This window comes from Periplaneta americana, chromosome 12 (assembly GCF_040183065.1).
Source record: "Periplaneta americana isolate PAMFEO1 chromosome 12, P.americana_PAMFEO1_priV1, whole genome shotgun sequence".
In the NCBI taxonomy this organism is placed as follows: Eukaryota; Metazoa; Arthropoda; class Insecta; order Blattodea; family Blattidae; genus Periplaneta; species Periplaneta americana.
Window position 1 is genome coordinate 58,535,646 of NC_091128.1, and position 20,273 is coordinate 58,555,918.

The 20,273-nt window shown below is 35.9% G+C and overlaps 1 protein-coding gene across 2 annotated transcripts in view; it reads left to right on the forward strand.

Annotated features, from left to right (window-relative positions):
- Positions 1-2,408: 2,408 nt before the first annotated feature.
- The window catches only part of LOC138710476 (protein D3-like), a 31,403-nt gene continuing 13,538 nt past the window's right edge, over positions 2,409-20,273 (forward strand). Inside the window, exon 1 of one of the 2 annotated variants that reach the window (XM_069841397.1) lies at positions 2,409-2,625. In XM_069841397.1, the coding sequence (XP_069697498.1) occupies positions 2,566-2,625 (60 nt within the window). In that variant the 5' untranslated portion in view covers positions 2,409-2,565. Of the gene's footprint in view, positions 2,626-3,009; positions 3,237-20,273 lie in introns of those variants that run through there. The other variant, XM_069841398.1, reaches the window with a different exon arrangement.

A 20,273-nucleotide genomic window follows, 5' to 3' on the forward strand; every position in this document is an offset into this window, starting at 1 on the left:
AAAATAACTTAAATAAAAGGGCCTCGTTAAGCAATTAACTGTCACGTGATTTCCTCCCTTTCTACGATCCTACGACATAACCACTTGGGCAGACAGTAGACAGTATGTCTGAGTCATTTTATCTTTTCGGAAAGGGCAAAAGTGAAGATTGAATTTACAATACGTAAGGTAATCTTTTATAGAGTAGGTACAGAATTATTTCAACATGAGTTACTAGTACGAAGAACGAAATTGGTAATTGGGATTAGGTACAATAGTCTATAGTGCGATAATATGCACATTAGAATGAAGCCTGTATCGAAATGAACGGCCACCATTTAAAAAAAAATGTGTTTAAATGTCCATTTTATGATTATTTTTCAATTTAACTTCATTCTCTATATTGTACGCTAATGTGCTGTAGACAGTATAATATACAATGCATAATGAATACGTCCGCATGGACAGCTCAGTTCGTGAGTAAAAACACTCACTGTTAATACTGTACTGGATTTTGATTAAACGAAAACCTAATGAAAATGATAAAACTCAAAAGCGCAATATTTCCTAGTTTACGTAAATGGATGAACTATTTTTCTTCCCTCCTATACCTAGTAAAGTGGTTTGTTTATATATTACGCCAGTATCATCGAACTCCAGTCGTGGAAGCAAACGGCGTTGATCCAGAGGTATAGGCAAGTTAATATTAAAAATGTTAGTAAAAATATAATTATGTCCTGTATGATCTATGCATATAGCATAGTAACAGATCTCGATACAAAGTTACCTTTCTTTCATGGAGATCAGTTAGTCCAATTTTACTGCTCTGAAATTAATGAATAACTACTGTGAACTTGGGTAAAATCCAAAGTAAAAATAAGTAGTCTAAAACTGTTTTAGGCAAAGATTATTTAGGGACTCATGAATTTCTTCAGCTACTGTAATAACACTATTATGATCCAATGTGGAATGCTAATGTAGTTAGGCCAAAAACAAATGTAACTTGTGTGACCAGGCTCAATGACGCTACCTACCCTCGCTACGGGCATAAGGGCGTCGAAATTGCGTATAAAATTAGCCGTGCAGAGCGTCCTCTCTCAATAATATCTCGACATCGAGAGCAGGCAGCTACAAGTCTGTGAGACCACTTTTTTGATTTGTAATCGCGAGTTCTGCAATATGGAAGTGATAATAACCTAGATACGCACGATACACTTTGAGTAAACCATAGTGAAAATTTTGTTGTGAACTGCGACTAATTTCGGAATGTTGGTTCATAAATGAAGAGAAAATATATTGCATGCCCTTCATTAATAACGTCCCTTATCAAGTTATCATGGACACATACTCTCCATTTGTAAACCGAAACAAACGAAAAACATTTAAACCAACACAACTAAAGCTTCATTCCCGAAACTGGATGACGCATAATTATGCAGTGGCGGTTCCTCTATATGAGCACAGGAGCACGTGAACACCTTAAAAACCAACAATAATCGTACATATTACTGTATTAATATTATTACATCTATTACTTTGCAATGTGTAATGACGTTCCTACATATTTCGTCTCGAGAGAATGTCCCGTTCGTGTGTCGTGTGTCTTTAAATCTCTATTGGACAGATTGACAGCAGTTCGCACAATTTTTCCGTAGCAGGGTGGAATAGCCTCAGGCGAGAATATTTTCTGGTTTGGTACAATGGTTACAATAGCTCTGGCTGCACAGGTCTTAACGTGCTAGTGACAGAGAAAGAGAGATGCTCCATCTCCCTTGGGTCTGGCATCCTGTTCCTTTCTCCCTCTTTCCTCGTTTTCTCTCTTTACTGTTTCTTTTCAAAATACCGATACGCACGGGGGTGTTAAATTAAGGGAGGATTAAAATATTCCTCCGTAGCACAATGACATAAGAGCGATTAAGTACATTGGCTATGTTGGCCGTGGAAAAAAAAAAACTTGTTAACAACATTAGAGTTATTGATAAATTTGCATCTCAAAACTAGGCGCATGGAGTTTCTCTACAAATAAATCTAGATCTTCAACAACAGCAGTGAAGGTGAATCCTATGAATTAATTTTACTCTACTCTTGTTTAATGCTTTTAATTTTGGTGTATATGCGTAGATTTGGTACATGCATATTAGAACTCGTTTATCTCTGACGTGTGACTCACCTATACGAGAACAGCCTATTTCAGTGTGTTCATTACCAATATTTTTTTTTTGTGAACACCCATCCAAGAAAGGCACGAGCCGCCACTGTAATTATGTGCCGTTATATCCCTGACATAGCGCACAATTTTTCATTCCAACTTCTATCGAGGATGAAAGCGGAGGAGTACATACTAGATAAAACGGTGGCGGGAAATTGTAAATTCGCCACTGATTGCGCTAGTCTGACTTGCATATTTCATATCGTGGTTCGCTGCGCGGCGATTCCGTTTGATCGGAACTGTCATCTCACCGTGACTTCGCAGCCTTGTACGCTACTCGTTTCACACAATCTAACTCATGTTACAAGAGATCAGATGGAAATGATAGACAGCTGTTCATTCTGTCACCGGTAGTTTGTGCTGCATACTTTATTGAAATGGAAGCCCACGGCGTTGTGCCAGATGTCGTAGATGCAGCGCCCACTGAAATAGCCAAAGTGAGTAAATGAAATATTTACTATTTAGCTAACTAACGGAAGAAGTAAACATTTAAACTAGAACGTAGACCAATGAACTTGCAGTGTTGCGTTCTATGCAGTGTTGCCAATTCAATATGAGCTTTTCTGTAAAAAAGTATATAGGTGCAAAATTGGATAGAAATCAAGATACACATCTAAAAATTGAGTACGTGCCAAAGAATTGCACATGCAAAAAATAGGCTAGATTAGTGCTGAAATAAGCTACAATTCAAAATTATTATTTTTAAAATACCATGGCTAAATGTCACTCTAAATATATGCTATATTTAGCTATAAAATAACTAAATTGGCAACACTGGATTCGTGTTGCCATCAGTGAGCTCTATACTAAACGTATAGATTTCACCATAGAGCTCACTAGTTATCATAGTGTGCGTCCTGGTTAGACCAGCGAATAGGGATATAAAGAATGGACGCTGAGAGAATTTTCCTGTGTTTTGTTTCTCTGTGCGCCAGAGGTTAGTGTAATCGAGCACACGCTAAGATAATAATAAATTGAGTATAGAGTTGAGACACAGGACCCAAACATCGCCTACCTTATTGCATAATCCAGTAACGCTTTGCTTCACGTAAGTTCAAGTTAACAGCTTTTCCTTATTTCTCAGTGGCAAACTAGTTGTAATAATATATTTTTTTATATTTTATATATAATAAATTATATTATAAAATAATATAATACATTATAAAATTATGTATCAAATTGGTTTAATATTTATATACAATATAATATAGGTATATGGTTTTACTGCTCATATGAGTTTTGTTTTTCCATTTTCAACGCTATCAAATCATTACATATTTCAATTATTGCTGGAATCAACGTCTCAACTCTCATTATAAAGGAACTCTAGAGTCTAAACATTACAGATAATGACGGATTTATTATTTCATCGGTCCAATTTATTTTGAGTACATAATGTACCTATAGATGTATTAATTTGTGTGTTATATTTCCGCTGTGTCGACTGCTAGCTGGTGTGATGTCAGTGCCAACTCCTGGGAGAAAGCAGAATCTCACGCTCAAACTGGTTTGAAGGTCATTGAAATTAGTCCTGCTACATCAAAGGTACCGACGCGAAGTGTCCATACTGTATAATATATATACTTTGGTTAGACCTCAAATACCGTGGAGGGAGTAAAGGCTAGTCCACAATAAACCGGGAACGGAAACGACAAGGAGAACAAGAACTGAAATATTGTCAAAGCATTTAAATGTGAGCAGTCACCGGAGCCGGAGCCCGGGAACGTGAAAGTTAATTGAGCCGTTCAGGGCAAAAGTGGTGTAAGTCAAAATTGGATAATGAGGTTTAAAGTAAAAATTCTGTAAAATACAGTGCAAAGTAGCAATTAATATAGCCTTCTTGCTATCCACTGACTATTAATAGTTTAAATAAATTGAATATTAATTGCTACTTGCGCTGTATTTGACAGAAAGTTTACTTTAAACATCATTACCCATTTTTGACTTACATCACTTCTGCTCTGAACGGCTCAATTGTTAATGCTCACATTTAAATACATTTATTTTAACAATATTTCTGTTCTCATTCTCGTTGTAGTTTCCGTTTCCGGTTTATTGTGGACCGGCCTTAACAGTATAGAGTTGGCACTGTGGGTAAATATGGACGAGGGGAAGCGTGCCAGGTGACGGAATGGGGAAGAGGTACACACCACTTAGCTAAACGATTAAATACAGAAAAACTGTTTTTAAAAGGATATCAGGCTGTGATAATACACAAACTTTATTTAACAAGACATAGTGAAAGAAACTAAATTATTTGAATGTTTTAGAGAAAAAAAATCCGTTCTTTACATAGCCTAATTACGATATAGTACACTCGCCTGCTACATATTTTATATAACAAATTAATTATATTTCAGAACTTTAAAATTATAAGCAGATGAAATGATTTCAACAATAATTATAATAGTGTGTACGGGTATTGATTTCTTAATTAAAATGTGCAACTGACTGAAGTTTAAATCAATAATATAATATTTTATTGCAGGTATGATTAAGAAAGTTTCAAAGTAACATAGGCCTATTGGCTGAAACTATCAAGTAGGCCTACAGTAAAACATCATTTATAGGCTACATTTCTCACTTACACGTTTTTTTCTGAAGTCCCGGCAAAATTTCTATACCGATACTATCCATGTTAATTTATTTCAGTCATAAGTTTTTCTCACTTATACAATCGAATTTTAAACCCCGAGAGGTACAAAAGATTCATTTATTAATTTTTTCTCAATATTAGGTTTACTGTGGAAATGTAAGAAAGTGAAAATACCGTATTTACACCATTAAATATAATACGCACGCCAATTTTTTTATTCTAAAAAAAATGGCGAATACAATGCACACCTGTGCTAAAAATCACTCAAGATTACAATAATTATATTATGAAGACAGGTTATAAAGGCACTGCCATACTTCTACCAGTATCAAAACTGGAACTCGTGGCCTTAGTTTGACAAGGTTGTAACTGCTTTCTCCATACTTTTGAGATACAGAGCTACAAAGTTTCAATTTATTGTAATATGAACGTTTACTTTCTTATACTTATGAAATGTTACGTATGCCATCTTAAAGTATTGAACTTATAATTACTTACTTTCATAGCCTAATTAGACCATATTGAGATTTTATTAATTTGTCCTACAGAATAACATCTGTAATATTGACAATTAATGTTTGAGGAGAACAATTCGCTCCGGCGCCGGGGTTCGAACCCGGGTCCTTGGACGTACCAAGCGCTCTGACTACTGAGCTACGCCGAATTCAATCCACAGCATCGGATCGAACCTTCCTCCTTCCATGTTTCCCTTTGTGCCTAACTTGGAGTGAGGCCACAAATCTAACTTGGAGTGAGGCCAAAGGGAAACATGGGAGGAGGAAGGTTCGATCCGGTGCTGTGGATTGAATTCGGCGTAGCTCAGTGGTCAGAGCGCTTGATACGTAGAACCAAGGACCCGGGTTCGATCCTCGGCGCCGGAGCGAATTTTTCTCCTCAAAATATTAATTGCTAATTAGACCACTTATCATTTTATTTAGAATATTTAATTTTGCAGTTAGAAGTATGTCCTTCCATAATTAATTTTCAGGGTGAGACAATGTTCTAAGTGCTGATAGAACTTTGTCAAACTATTTCTATTCATTACTCAAAACATTATTATTCATTACATAAAACATTTAATCTCTGAAAAAAATTCTTCTCTTTTAATTTATAATTGAATAACAATTAACATTAAATAAATTACAGAAATTAAAATTATATTTCGTAAAAACAATGAGATCTCTGTTATGTCACTCTTCATGAAAGTCCAATCTCACTTGATGTTATTTGTGGAGGATGTCTACTTCGAATATTGCATTTCCATGGATGAGGATTAGACACTACTCTCCGTCCCTTCTTTTTTGGTGTATTTTCTTGCTAATTTCTGAAATTAATGGTTACATATATATTTTTTGTTGTTATTAGGTCTATTATAATTTCAATGTCGCTTATATTATTTAAATGTATTTATATATTTTATGTTATGCAAATCTAGTCTTTCAGGTAAGGCTCCCTGTAAAGCAGATTTGAATAATTTCAAGGGAAAAATTGTTCCGGGGCCGGGTATCGATCCCGGGACCTCTGGTTGAACGTACCAGCGCTCTTTCCAACTGAGCTACCCGGGAACTCCACCCGACACCGTCTCAACTTTTCCCTTTATATCCACACAACTCGAGTGGGCTGACGAAACGCCAGAGACCCACATCGAGTGCACACAATCTCTGGGTGACTTGGAATAGTGGTTTTCTGTTGACGTACACAGTAACGTATATATTATGCAAATCTAGTCTTTCAGGTAAGGCTCCCTGTAAAGCAGATTTGAATAATTTCAAGGGAAAAATTGTTCCGGGGCCGGGTATCGATCCCGGGACCTCTGGTTGAACGTACCAGCGCTCTTTCCAACTGAGCTACCCGGGAACTCCACCCGACACCGTCTCAACTTTTCCCTTTATATCCACACAACTCGCGTGGGCTGACGAAACGCCAGAGACCCACATCGAGTGCACGCGAGTTGTGTGGATATAAAGGGAAAAGTTGAGACGGTGTCGGGTGGAGTTCCCGGGTAGCTCAGTTGGAAAGAGCGCTAGTACGTTCAACCAGAGGTCCCGGGATCGATACCCGGCCCCGGAACAATTTTTCCCTTGAAATTATTCATATTTTATGTTGTTTATATTATATTTACATTTTTAAATTAAACAAATAATTACAAAATTAAAAAATATTGGTTTAAGAAGTAGTTTCTTGCAAGTGAAGGTAATCATCAAATTTATTATTGACGAATAAAAAATGTATATTTTAAGTAATGAGTATGTGTAAATGTTATGAACACATGAAAAAAATGGCTGAGTGGAAAAAGAAGGGATTGAATATAAAAATCATCTTACGTATTGTTTGGCTGCCCTATTTACGCAAAACTTATTCATTGTGTGAATCTTTATCCATCGAAATGCTATTATTGGCATTATAACTCTGTGAAATAGTACGTCAGCTAAATGAAGAAATTTGCCGAGATGTTGAAAATTTATTACTGAAGTCAAATCTTCTTTTCAAACGCTGCCTGTTTGTCATTTCCTTCCTCTTCATTAAAGAAAAAAAAACACTTCAATTTTAATTAACTTTGTGGTTAAATTCACTCTCTTTCTTTCCCATTTAGATCCTCATTTTGCCTTATTTCAGGCATCGGTAAAGAAACCATATTCTTTGAAAAGAAATCCACTGTAAAATAATAAATGCAGAGTCTTCATTTGTAATAGCTTATCAATTATCAAATCTCACAAACTGCATTGTAGACCACATGTTACGACTGAGGTTAGGTTCATTACATGTAATAATTACGTTCTTATTGTTTCTTCATAATCTTTATTATCAGATGAACTAGGAGGAATGTAATCATTAGGGTAGTCATCACGGAACATAGACTATCGTCAGAACTTCGATATTCCACTTTCATTATGCTGATAGCTGTTTCTTATAGAAAAAAGTACCGGTATACTGATATTTGTTTTCAATTAATTATCAATATCTAACACGTTACTCATATACTTATCAATATGCCATTAAAATTGCAAATAAAATACATCATGTTTAGCTGGGCATAACACAAATTACATTTCTGGATCTTTGCGAGAGAATAGTAGCAACTTGCAGTTAGAACTTTGTCAAAATAAATAGTTTCAAAAGTTATCAGATAGAACTCTGTCACATTGCTATTTCGTTCATCTTTCAACAAATGGCGCTGAAATGTATTTATAAACATTATTATGAAGAGTGATGATTACTAGTGGCGTAGCGTCAATGTACCGGTAAGCTAAAAAGCTCAGCTTCCCCAGTTAATAATAATTTCATAATAAACCTGCAGTTTATGAACAAAATTAGTTATTAATTTTAATAGAATTTATATTTATGCGTTAAATGTGATGCGGCAGCTTAAGATGATTTGTGATGCAGCAGTAAACAAGAAGCCTGCACACAGCACACACCAGCTTCCAAGCAGACTGGTTTCTTTCACTCATTCTTCTGTGTAACCCAACGAGCACAGAAAATGGGTGTACCGAGGTTTCTCTTCAACCGAATGCACGTATTCGTTTGATGAAGAAAAAGAAATAGTGTATTAATATTATTGTAATTAATTTTTATAATCACGAAATCAGACTTGTGCTTTGCAGACTTAGTAGCTTCTTGACCCACTTGGTAATAAAACTTCACTTTTGTTCGCCGTTATAGTCTAATTATATACTATAAACGAAGAGCCTGTCAAATATTATATGGTTAAGAGCATTCCACTTTTTCTCTAAACAAAATCGGGACATCTATACGAAATACTGGCAAAAGGAAGAGAATGATAATTTGCGTTAAGAAGCAAGTTGCATTATTAAATCTAAGCAAATGGATCAACCTATAAAAGTAATGATTACAGTCTAGCATTTTTATTGGACTAGTAGCAAAATAAGGTCAAACTGTTACCTTCCTTTTTCATCATTATTGTTTGTTTAACCTTCCAGAGTACCTGTTAAATACCATACTGCAATTTGAAGAGCTGTCAATTTAAATATGTATATATGTGATTTATCGATGACAGTTTTGCAATTTTTGCTAAAAATATGTGCCTAGCGATTCTGTATTACGAAACAAACAAGAAAGTGTGAGCCATCCAGGAAATTAGGGACATATGGAATTCCTATTATCATAAGATCTTCTATAACCACAGTCTACTATATACAGTCGCGAAGCTTGAGGTGTTTTTTTGCAAATCTCGTGATAAAGCGCTCCAAGCGGTTAGCAACTAGAAACAATAGACTGTCAATGGTCGACTTTGGACTGTGTCGTATTTCTATCGAGTGCTAGCTCGTTGCGTTATTGGTTGTAATGAAAATGTTAATGGCTAAAATATAATAATAATTGGAATAATAATATGGGACAAGGAGAAGACTTTTGTAGTGCTATAAATTGTAGCAACAGTAAGAGAAAGAGGCCAGAGTTATCCTTTTTCCGATTTCCGAAAGATTCAGAAAGGTTCCTGGGTTTCCACAAGAATGCTGTGCAGAAACAAAACTCTTAATTTTGAAGTTCTTTGTGACTGTTAGAATACATTATATCCTTAAATTTCACAATGAAATGTTTCAGTCTAACCGAAAGGACATTAGATACCGGTTAAAGTTCTGTCACTTAGGCTGCTAAATTTCCAGAGAAATAAAGATTAGGTCTACTTTTTTTTTTCAGAGGATATATTTTTAATTGTAGCTATTAATTTTGTTATTATTTTTATGTGTTATTTTACTAAAGACGTAGAAAAATTAAGTTTGTGTTAAGGAAATTTATTGATCACGTTTTATTTTCAATTCTGGTGGGATTATTATTGCTTAGACCTACTTTTTTTTTCAAAGGATATGTTTTTAATTATAGCTGTTAATTTTGTTGTTATTTTTATTTGTTGCTTTACTATAGACGTAGAAAAAGGTCTGTTACAACCTACACTACAAGTACCGGTACACGTAAGTTACTCCATTAATTCATATTTCCATTATTATTGTTGTAAAGGGAAATGCAAATTAATATTTATTGGTTTCATAGTTAATTATCGCTATAATCTTGAATGAGTGATTAGTATTATAGTAAATTTCAGTTCGTTTTGCACAAACAAAAATTATATTAACTTATTTCTTGCAGGTAACTTCGAGTTTATGGTGGAATTTAATATACTTCATTAAAATAATAAATTAACTTTATGCATTTAATATTTCAATAATGGAAGGAAGGTGTTAATTTTTCCAAAAGAATACGACAACGAAAGTGTAACATATTTTGTCGTCTGCTAGGAGAGAGATCTGCGATGATGAGACGATAGTAGCGATCCTAGTGGTGGGCAACTATCCATGTTTGCATTTTTACTACATATTGAGCTTCGCGACTGTATATAGTAGACTGTGCTATAATGTCATAGCTATTTTGCAATGTTTTGGTAGCAACAAGATGGCGTCAGGTCCATCAAACCGGCTTCACTTCGTCCAATGGTATTAAGATGCTAGTGTCTACTCTATGTATTCTGTGCTCGTTGGTGTAACCCACCTCGCAGATTTTCCATCCCTTTCTAACTAAACTACCCTGGTCGCAAGGCTCGCAAGAAGCTAGCTTTTACATTGAAAATAATTTCGTTTCCAAGTCATCCCTTTCGTGAGTTGTGTTCAGTTGAAGTGTTAGTGTGCATTATGGTTGATATAATAAATAACCAGTGAAATAACAGTTCCTGGCACCAATTTACTTGAATTTTTTAGGACAATTCTATTATCAAGACTGACTTACGAACAAAAGTGTGATCTAACAAACAAATGACCGACTCCCTTGCTGTCAATGAAGGACACAACCAAAAGACAGATGCATACTTACGTAATGATACTAATACTGTATCTATTGACCGTTAATATTGTGATTTCTCTAAGTATGACAGGGAGTGAGCTAATGTTATACTATACGTGTCTATTTGTTAGAGACATGTGTAAACCGTGAATCATATTTTACTACGTACCACTTGAGGCATGCCTTATTGGTGTTACGAGATTCCAACCAATCTTCGGACTACTGACTTGACATTGACTATTATTTATTTTAACCCGTAAGTGGTGAGGTATTTTTCTAGTCACGTAACTGGTGAGGTGGGGATTGCACTTACCCCAACTTAGAAACTTGTATCGTAGCACTCAGATAATCAAACTGAATTTTTAATTTATATAATCAAGTACTTTTATTAGTTTTAACAAGGTTTTCTTCAAAATTAGGGAAGCAGGCAGCATAATAAGCAATGAAAAAATTATATATCTCCGCACATCCACCTGGCCCAGGCTTCTTTTCTTACAATGGCTGGGGTACTGACAGTCACCACCTCACCAATTACGGGTTAAGACTATATTTTTGTAATACATTTTTTTCATATGTACATGAAAGACAACTTGAGTTAGCTTCCCCTGCTCAAAATTTCATGCTACGCCAATGATGATTACAAATGAAAAATACATTTTTGCCAGTTTTGTTAGTTAGAACCTAAGGCCACGAACTTCTGGTCAACAGGTCTGGGTTGGTGTCAGAACATTAACAATGACTAACGTCATGTTACTATTTCGTCAGTAATTATTTGTGAATCCTTTTGGTTTAATTAAAGCAGTGGAATACAACGTACAAGTTTCTTCCTTACTGAAATTTTCTTCTGCAAGTGAGCAGGGAACTTGAACGTGCTAGGTTTCTGCCCTCAGGAATTACTGCGAATTGACAGACATAACACAGTCCGCTCAATAATTGCTGACAGATTAAGGGAACATGGTGAATACGAAGTATATGAGGAAGTTCAATGTCTCTACGGAAGGATCTACACGGCGTGCTGACATCATAATCACTGACCGAGATAAAAAAATCTGGTCTCATTCTTGACCCCACTGTAAGGTTCGAAATTAATGAAGATCAACCAAAGCAGGTACATGAAGAGAAACGCGCTATTTACCTTCCATGCTGTGATGATCTCAGTCATAAATATAATATTCAAAATTGGAATATCATTGGACTTATGTTTGGTGCGCGAGGAACAATTCCCAAATTTACATTGGAGATCCTCAGGAAATTAAAGGTTCCTGATAAGACTCTTCAGACAATTGCAACAATCATTTTAAAATCTTCATTGAACATCATCAATCACCATCTCTATTCATCTTTATAATATTCAGTGTATATTATTTATTTTCAATAAATTTTTATCGTTTTTATAGCTACCAAATCTTGTCGCAGAATATTATTTTTTTAAATTTCATTATGTATTTTTCTAACATTAATTTTCTTTTTTGTTCATTTGAATTGATTACGATGCCGATATTTTAAATCCAAGATTTGGACAGGCATCATTACGATGATATTCTTTCTGGAACAGCCTCTGGTTAGTAATTTTACTTGCGCTCAAGGCCAAATATTCATTTGTGAAATGACTGCTATATTATGCAACTGTTTGGAAGGCAACCAATATTTCTTACTATTGCTTAAAAATCTGGGATTTCGGGTTGAGAATGCGAACACATTAAAAAAATAAATAAAATATACAGGGACATCATTTTATTTTTACTTCAATTTTTATTGTACCTGAGTTTCTTAATGTACTTCACTCCCACCCCTCCTACTAGTGAACTTCCACCCATCTTCCGCACAGAACCAAGGTCGCATATGCAAAGTCGTCTTACGGTCACAGTAAACAGTGCTGAGTGAGTGACTGAGTACAGTTCGTTCCAGAAATACGGTCGCGTTTTCCAGTGAAATTGAGCATTCATTATTTAATCATATTTTCGTGCAGCTACTGTGCGTCCTTTTGATTACGTCGCATCCCGATTTTCCTCACCCGCTTCTCCTGGGCTGTCCTAGCCCTGTTTTGAAAATATTTTCTATTATAAATTGAACGTCTACGTAATATTATATAACTGTTTAAAATAACTTAAATGAAAGAGCCTCGTTTAGTAATTAACTATCACGTCATTTCCCCCTTTCTACGACCCTGCGACATAACCACTCGGCCGGACAGTAAGATAATATGTCTGAGTTAATTTATCTGTGCGGCAGAAGTGAAGACTGAATTTAGAGTACGTAATGTACTCTTTTAAAGAGTACGTTCAGAATTATTTCAACATGAGTTAGGGGAGAGTCGGGTAGTATCGGACAGTGCGTTTCTTTCATCTACCACCATATGGTAGTACCTGAATGACATGGTTACGTTTCTCTATGCGACATCACAGAAACGTAACCATGTCAATCAAGTACTATCATCGTGTGGTAGATGAAATAAACTCACTGTCCGATATTACCCGATGTCCGATACTACCCGACTCTCCCCTACTAGTACGGAGGACGAAACCGGAAATTGGAATTAGGTACAATAGGCTATAGTGCGATAATATGCACAAAAGAGCTGAAGAATCTATCGAAATGAACAGCCACCATTTTCAACAATTTGTTTAATTATTCAGATTTTAAATAATTTCAAATTTTAATTCACTTTCCATAATGTATGCTAATGCGCTACAAGACGGTATAATATACACTGCATAACGTATTGTTAATACTGCATTTTTTATTAAATAAAACCTAACGAAAATTATCAAACTCAAAAACGTATTATTTCAAAGTTTAGGTACGTTAATGGATGCACTAGTTTTCTTCCCTACTATACGTAGTACAGTGATTTATTTGTGTTTTATACCAGTATCATCAAACTCATCAAACTCCGGTCGTGGAAGGGGATAATAAACATTTTTTCCGGTTCTCAACCGTTAATCCAAAGGTATAGTCAGATTAATATTAGAAATGTTAGTAAAAACAAAATGATGCCCCTGTATAATAAATATTATACTAATTGTAATGGTAATGATTATGTAAATAATCGATGGCTAGCTTAGGCCTACAATAACGCTTCGCTTTACTTTCGTTTTTATCGTAACAAATGCAAAATAAACTTCCCTATGGAACTAGATGCAACTTCCATTCTTTGTTCTTTTGAACAACCAAACACCACACAACTTTTCATCATTTCTATTGTTTTTATTGCGCATATATGACGTAGAATATGAACCTCATGAATGACTGATTGATACATAGGGGGAAATCTTGCAGTACCGACCGCTTAAGCTTTTTTGGATTATAAATAAAAAAAAACCAATCAACTTTTTGACACACTCTTTTGATATAACTTAAATACATATTGTGAATTTTATTAGTAACAACAATGTAATTTATTCGTCACAACAATAGTTCCTTTCTACAATTCACCTTAAACGCTCTCGTCAACAATTGGATCTTCACTCAACACAGTATTCGTTATAGCACTCCACCGACGACAATGACAATTTACTTGGACTATTACGCACAACAATGAACTGTTAATCTTAACTAATATTTACAAAGCACTATTTACAAATCAGAACTACCAGTTCTCAGTTCACAGTTCTTCTATCTCAGTCACTCGAGTTCACAGTATCTCGAACCACAGACCTTCAGAGACAGTTCACTGTACTCGAACTCGGGTCCCTCCGACTGCGGTCCACTGCACTCGAACTCAGGCCTTCGGATGCTGACGCAGATGCGGACGCACACTCGAGTCGAACTCCGGCACACAAGTCTGGCTTGCTTGCTCTGGCTTACTCACTGACTGAATAACTGAAAACTCTCCTCGAGTTCGCTGGCGCTTCTTCTTTTATAGCAAAATCATAGTTGCGAGAAATTTCTACAGGTGTGTAGAGAATTATCTCGATATCTCCACTTCGACGGACTTCTGGAATAGTCGGGAAGGTCGTTCCACATTCACTGCGTTAAGTAGCAGCTGCGCGCGCAGCCTCCCCTCGCGTGTAGGCCCCTTTCCCCTTTCCCCGTGAAGCCCGCGCGATATGCTCTCTCGCGGGACGCTGGTCGTGAGTTCGAATCTCACGTCGCTGTCACAATATACTATTTAATTCAATGGTAATTACAAAAAAATTCAGAAGTTAATATTAATACATTTTATTATTATATAATATTAGTTATTATATAATACTAGTTATATAATAATATTAGTTATTATATAATATTATTATAAAACAAATTAAATGTCCATAAAATCGATACAATCAGGAAATTGGCAGGCAGTACCGGTCACATATTACTTTTGACAAAAATCACATTCATATCTGTCAGATGTCTCAGGAATGCTGGCACAGGCTTCGTGAGCCCACATTTGACATGAAGAACTTTGGATCCAATCTTCGTCATGAGATTCCCGCAAAACTGCATGTAGTTTCCTCCTTTTCGTCATTTTTTTTAGTTGTCTTTCTTGAGGTTTTTGGGAAGAATTTTCCTGATAGGGGGCGTTTCCCACGCACTAGGCTCTTGACTTCTCTCTTCAACTTTTCATTATTTTTTTTCTTCTAGATATGTCTTGTAAGGACTGGATGTCAAAACCTCACTTTTTTCAGATTTTTGGCGTCGACTAACTTCTCGCTTCTTACTGGCATCCGGAATTGGGCTGAGTTGCTGAATTGTTTCCTTTACAACAGTGGCACCATTAGGCCTAACAGAATACAGAGGATGCGCAGTGCGTTATGATTCGAACTTGGAATACTGATCACGCGCAGTGAGACACGAATTGGGAACACTGAGCATGCGCAAGTTTGTAATAACAGAAACTCCGAATGCTGAGCATGCGCATTGTGTGAAAACTAGAACTTGGAATACTGAGCATGCGCAGTGTGTTATAACACGAAGTTGAAATGCTGAGCATGCGCAGTGCGTTGCAACTAGAACTTGGAATACTGAGCATGCGCAGAGAAAGAGAGACAGAGATTCGAACTGGGAACACTGAGCATGCGCAGTGTGTCATAACAGAAAATCTGAATGTTAAGCATACGCATTCTATGAAAACTGCAACTTCGTGAGCATGCGCATTGCGTTATAACTCTAACTTAGATTACTGAGCATGTGCAGTGCGTTAATATTCGAACTTGGAATACTGAGCATGCGCAATGCTTTATAACTCGAACTCAGAACACTAAGCATGTGCAGTGCGTTATAACTCGATCTTGGAATAATGAGCATGTGCAGTGTTTTATAATTCGAACTCGGAATACTGAGGATGCACAATGCGTTATAATTCGAAATTGGAATACTGAGGATGCGCAGTGCGTTATAATTCGACCTTTGGTATACTGTGAATGTGCAGTGCGTTATAACACGAACTTGGAATACTGAGGATGCGCAGTGCGTTATAAATCGAAATTTGGTACACTGCGAATGCGCAGTACATTATAACACGAACTTGGAATACTGAGGATGCGAAGTGCGTTATTACTCGAACGTGGAATACTAATCATGCGCAGTGAGACACGAACTGGGAACGCTGAGCATGCGCAGTTTGCAATAACAGAAATTCCGAATGCTGTGCATGTGCATTGTGTGCAAACTAGAACTTGGAATACTGAGCATGCGCAGTGCGTTATAACTCGATCTTGCAATAATGACCATGCGCAGTGCTTTATAATTCGAACTTGGAATATTGAGCATGCGCAGTGCGTTATAACTCGAACGTGGAATAATGAGCATGCGCAGTGCATTATAAATCGAACTTGGAATATTGAGCATGCGCAATGCATTATAACTCGAACTTGGAATACTGACCCTGCGCAGTGCGTTATAACTCAAACTTGGAATTCTGAGCATGCGCAGTGCATTATAACTCGAACTTGGAATACTGACCATGCGCAGTGCGTTATAACTCAAACTTGGAATTCTGAGCATGCGCAGTGTTATAACTCGAGTTTAAATATTGAGCATGCGCAGAGTGTTATAACTCGATCTTGGAATACTGAGCATGCGCATTGCGTTATAACTCGAACTTGGATTACTGAGCATGCTCAGTGCATTATAACTCGAATTTAGAATACTGAGCACGCGCAGTGCGTCATAACTCGAACTTGGAATTCTGAGCATGCACAATGTGTTATAACTCGAATTTGAAATAGTGAGAATGCGCAGAGTGTTATAATTCGAACTGGTAATACTGAGCATGCGCATTGCGTTATAACTCGAACTTGGATTACTGAGCATGCTCAGTGCATTATAGCTCGAACTTAGAATACTGAGCATGCGCAGTGCGTTATAATTAATTGAAATAAAGCACGCATGCTTCATTACGAAATTTTTGCACATTCATTTATGCACGTTTCAGTCATTTTCAGTTGAATCGCAGGCATATTTTGTTGTGTTGAAATTATAGGTTACGTTTACTCTATCAGTACTTCCTTTATTTCTATATTTGCAATGACGCATTATAATTAAGCATAATGCTACGTATAACTTGTAAATAAAATTTGCCTACATTTCAATTGTATTTAGGGGTCTATTCGTTTCATACGGTATTCCAATCTGAAGTCTGATTATTTCAATATGTTACTAGGCCTAAACTAGAGCTGAGGTAGTTCCCTTCGTACTCTTACACCTTGCATATACAACTTAGTTTGATTACGTTAGGCTTTTATTATGCTTTGCGTATAGTATAAAATACATTTCCACAAAAAATAAATTGAACGATTTTCACTTCGGAAAATAGCGAAACTGCTTCAGCGCTAGTCTTCGTTATAGTCAGCGATGTATGCAATAGAAGGGAGAAGGAAACTAGTTACTCTACACTATTATCTTCTTGGCTTAGTTGCTTTATGAATGATACCTTATTGGCCTTCGGACACTTGACTAAACGACAGCTGTACTGCAATAAGGCAACTCCTAAGCAACTAGATGTGCAACGTTATATTACCATGTCGAATGTGAAAGCACAATTATTCAAATTCCAGACCACTGCATTAATATATGTATAAATATATTGTTGAATAATTATTTTAGAGTGAAAGGAAATATTTACCTTAAGAAAACTTTCACACGAACAAGTTATATACATAAAAAAACATTTCCGGAAAAGATCAGGAAAGCTTAATGTATTTAGTTTAAATTAAGAAGTAATTATATAAAATAACTATGTCTGCCTAATTTTGACTTTCTCCATAGCTACGTTATGATGGCATAGAGAAATTATAGGTTATGTTTACTGTATTTACTTTATATTCCTCTATTCACAATATAAATTATAATTAAACATAACGTCATGTATGATACCCCCGCACGTTGAATTTGTACTTTTATTTATTTATTTATTTATTTATTTATTTATTATGATACTATGTTGTACTGAATTGTATTTATCGACTATCTACGAGGATACGTAATATAACGGTATGTACACCTCATAGAAGAACTGTGGTGAATTTTCTACCTAGAAGTAAGGAAGGTAACCGTGTTCTGAAGTTTATCTTAATATAATCTTCTTTATTAAATCTCAAAATAGCTTTCGTTCTCAATTTAAATTGTTGACGCGAATAGGTTATGTTAACATTGTGAATCTCATCACATAAATAACCCAGTTTTATAATTATTCCTGCAACATATTATGCAACAAATAAATGGAACATATTAACACATTACAGTGAATAAGAGTTTAATTGTAATATTTATTTCTTCCTTACTATACTAGGTTGTACTGAATTGTATTTATCTAACCTACCAGAGGAAGTAACACACAACAGTACGTACACTAATTTCATAGCAGGGAATGTGGTAAATTTTCTACCTACAAGTAAGGAAGACAGATGTGCTAAATTAAAATCACAATATAAAAAATTCTTCTTCATTAAATCTTAAAATAGCTTCCATTCCAATCTTAAAATGATGATGCAAACAGGTTATTTAACATATAAAACTCCATTCACATTAAATAACACAGTTTTGTAGTTATTTCTCCAACGTTTTATGCAATAAGAAGTGAACGGATCTTATGCACACATTACACTAAATTAAATTGAGCACTGACATGCAATAAAGTATCATATTTCACTGAGCTCCGTATACTCAAATAGAAAAGACCGAATCTTCAAATGACGTCTCACAACCAGCATTACGGCCTGGTCTAGATCGAAAAGGCATTGACTGAGCATACGCAGTGCGTTATCACTCGATCTTTGAATACTGAGCATGCGCAGAGAGAGAGAGAGAGACAGAGAGAGACTGGTACTGGGAAAAATGAGCATGCGCAGTGTGTCATAACAGAAACTCTGAATACTGAGCAAAACTAGAAATTGTGCAAAACTAGAAATTGGAATACTGAGCATTCGCAGTGCGTTATAACTCGATCTAGGAATCGTGAGCATGCGCAGTGCGTTAGAACTCGAACTTGGATTACTGAGCATGCGCAGAGAGAGGGACAGAGTCTCGAACTGGGAACACTGAGCATGCCAGTGCGATATATCTGGAATTAGGAAAAGTGAGCATGCACAGTGCGTTAAAACTCGAACTTGGAATACTGAGCATGCGCAGTGGCTTATAACTCGCACTTGGAATACTGAGCATGCGCAACGCGTTATAACTCGAACGTGGAATACTGATCATGCGCAGTGCATTATAACTCGAACATGGTATACCGTCCATGCGCAGTGCGTTATAAAGGTGCGTACACACTTAGCGAACGAACAAACGAATGATGAAGCAAAACTTCGTTGTTCGTTCGCTGTTTGAAGCGACGTACAAATCATCAGCAAATTGTCAGAAAACATTCACATTCGCTGATTATCTGCTATAAAGGCAGACGAAAATATAATTATAGCAAGTGCAGGCCTGTTTCATAAATACAGTAATAATATTAAGTAATAGTATTACAGTCATGAAAACAATTTTATAACCGACTAAATTCTGTTTCATAAACGTTTTGCACGAGTCATAAAATACGTACAGTAGCCAGATGATTTGAGGTTAAGGCTGACAAACATAACCAAGTTGGTCTGCAATCTACAGCTATTTATATTATTCTCTCTGTTAACAGTTGTTGAATGAAATAAGTTTTGAAGTATAAACTATCTTTAATAGCAACGACAGAGTAAATCGTAATATGTGTGAAGGTTTGGGAGACAATTTATTTCAGATAAGATTGTAAATAACTGCAACTCGAAGTTATTGTTTCTGTTATTTGATTCAGTTGATTTACGAGTAAAAGAAACAATATGATAAATCTAAAATATTGTGAACAGATATTTATCATTCCTAATTGTTCACGTCTCTGCTGTTGTAAAGTTTGCAATTCCAAAAACAGTGTATCAGTGACAGAAGCGTGTGTGTGTGCGCGCGTGTGTAAAACTTGCACCTCGTTATCTAAAGAAGTACCATATGAAAATGTTAAGCAGTGAAAACTTTTGATGACAATATTGTAGCAGCCTTAAGGACAGTGTTAACAACAGGGTTAGTGGACCCTGCAAAGCGTCTTATGTAAGATATTTCAAGTTCCGTTATAATTCGGAATACTGCGCAAGTACTTATATAAAAAGGCTTAAAAATTATTGGTGCAAGCGTAAATAAATACACATAAAAATTACTCTTTTACCAAAAATAAATAATTAATGCAATAACGACATACGTACTTACGCGGTGAAGTCGTTCCTAGAAAATATCGTGTTTGAGTTTGAA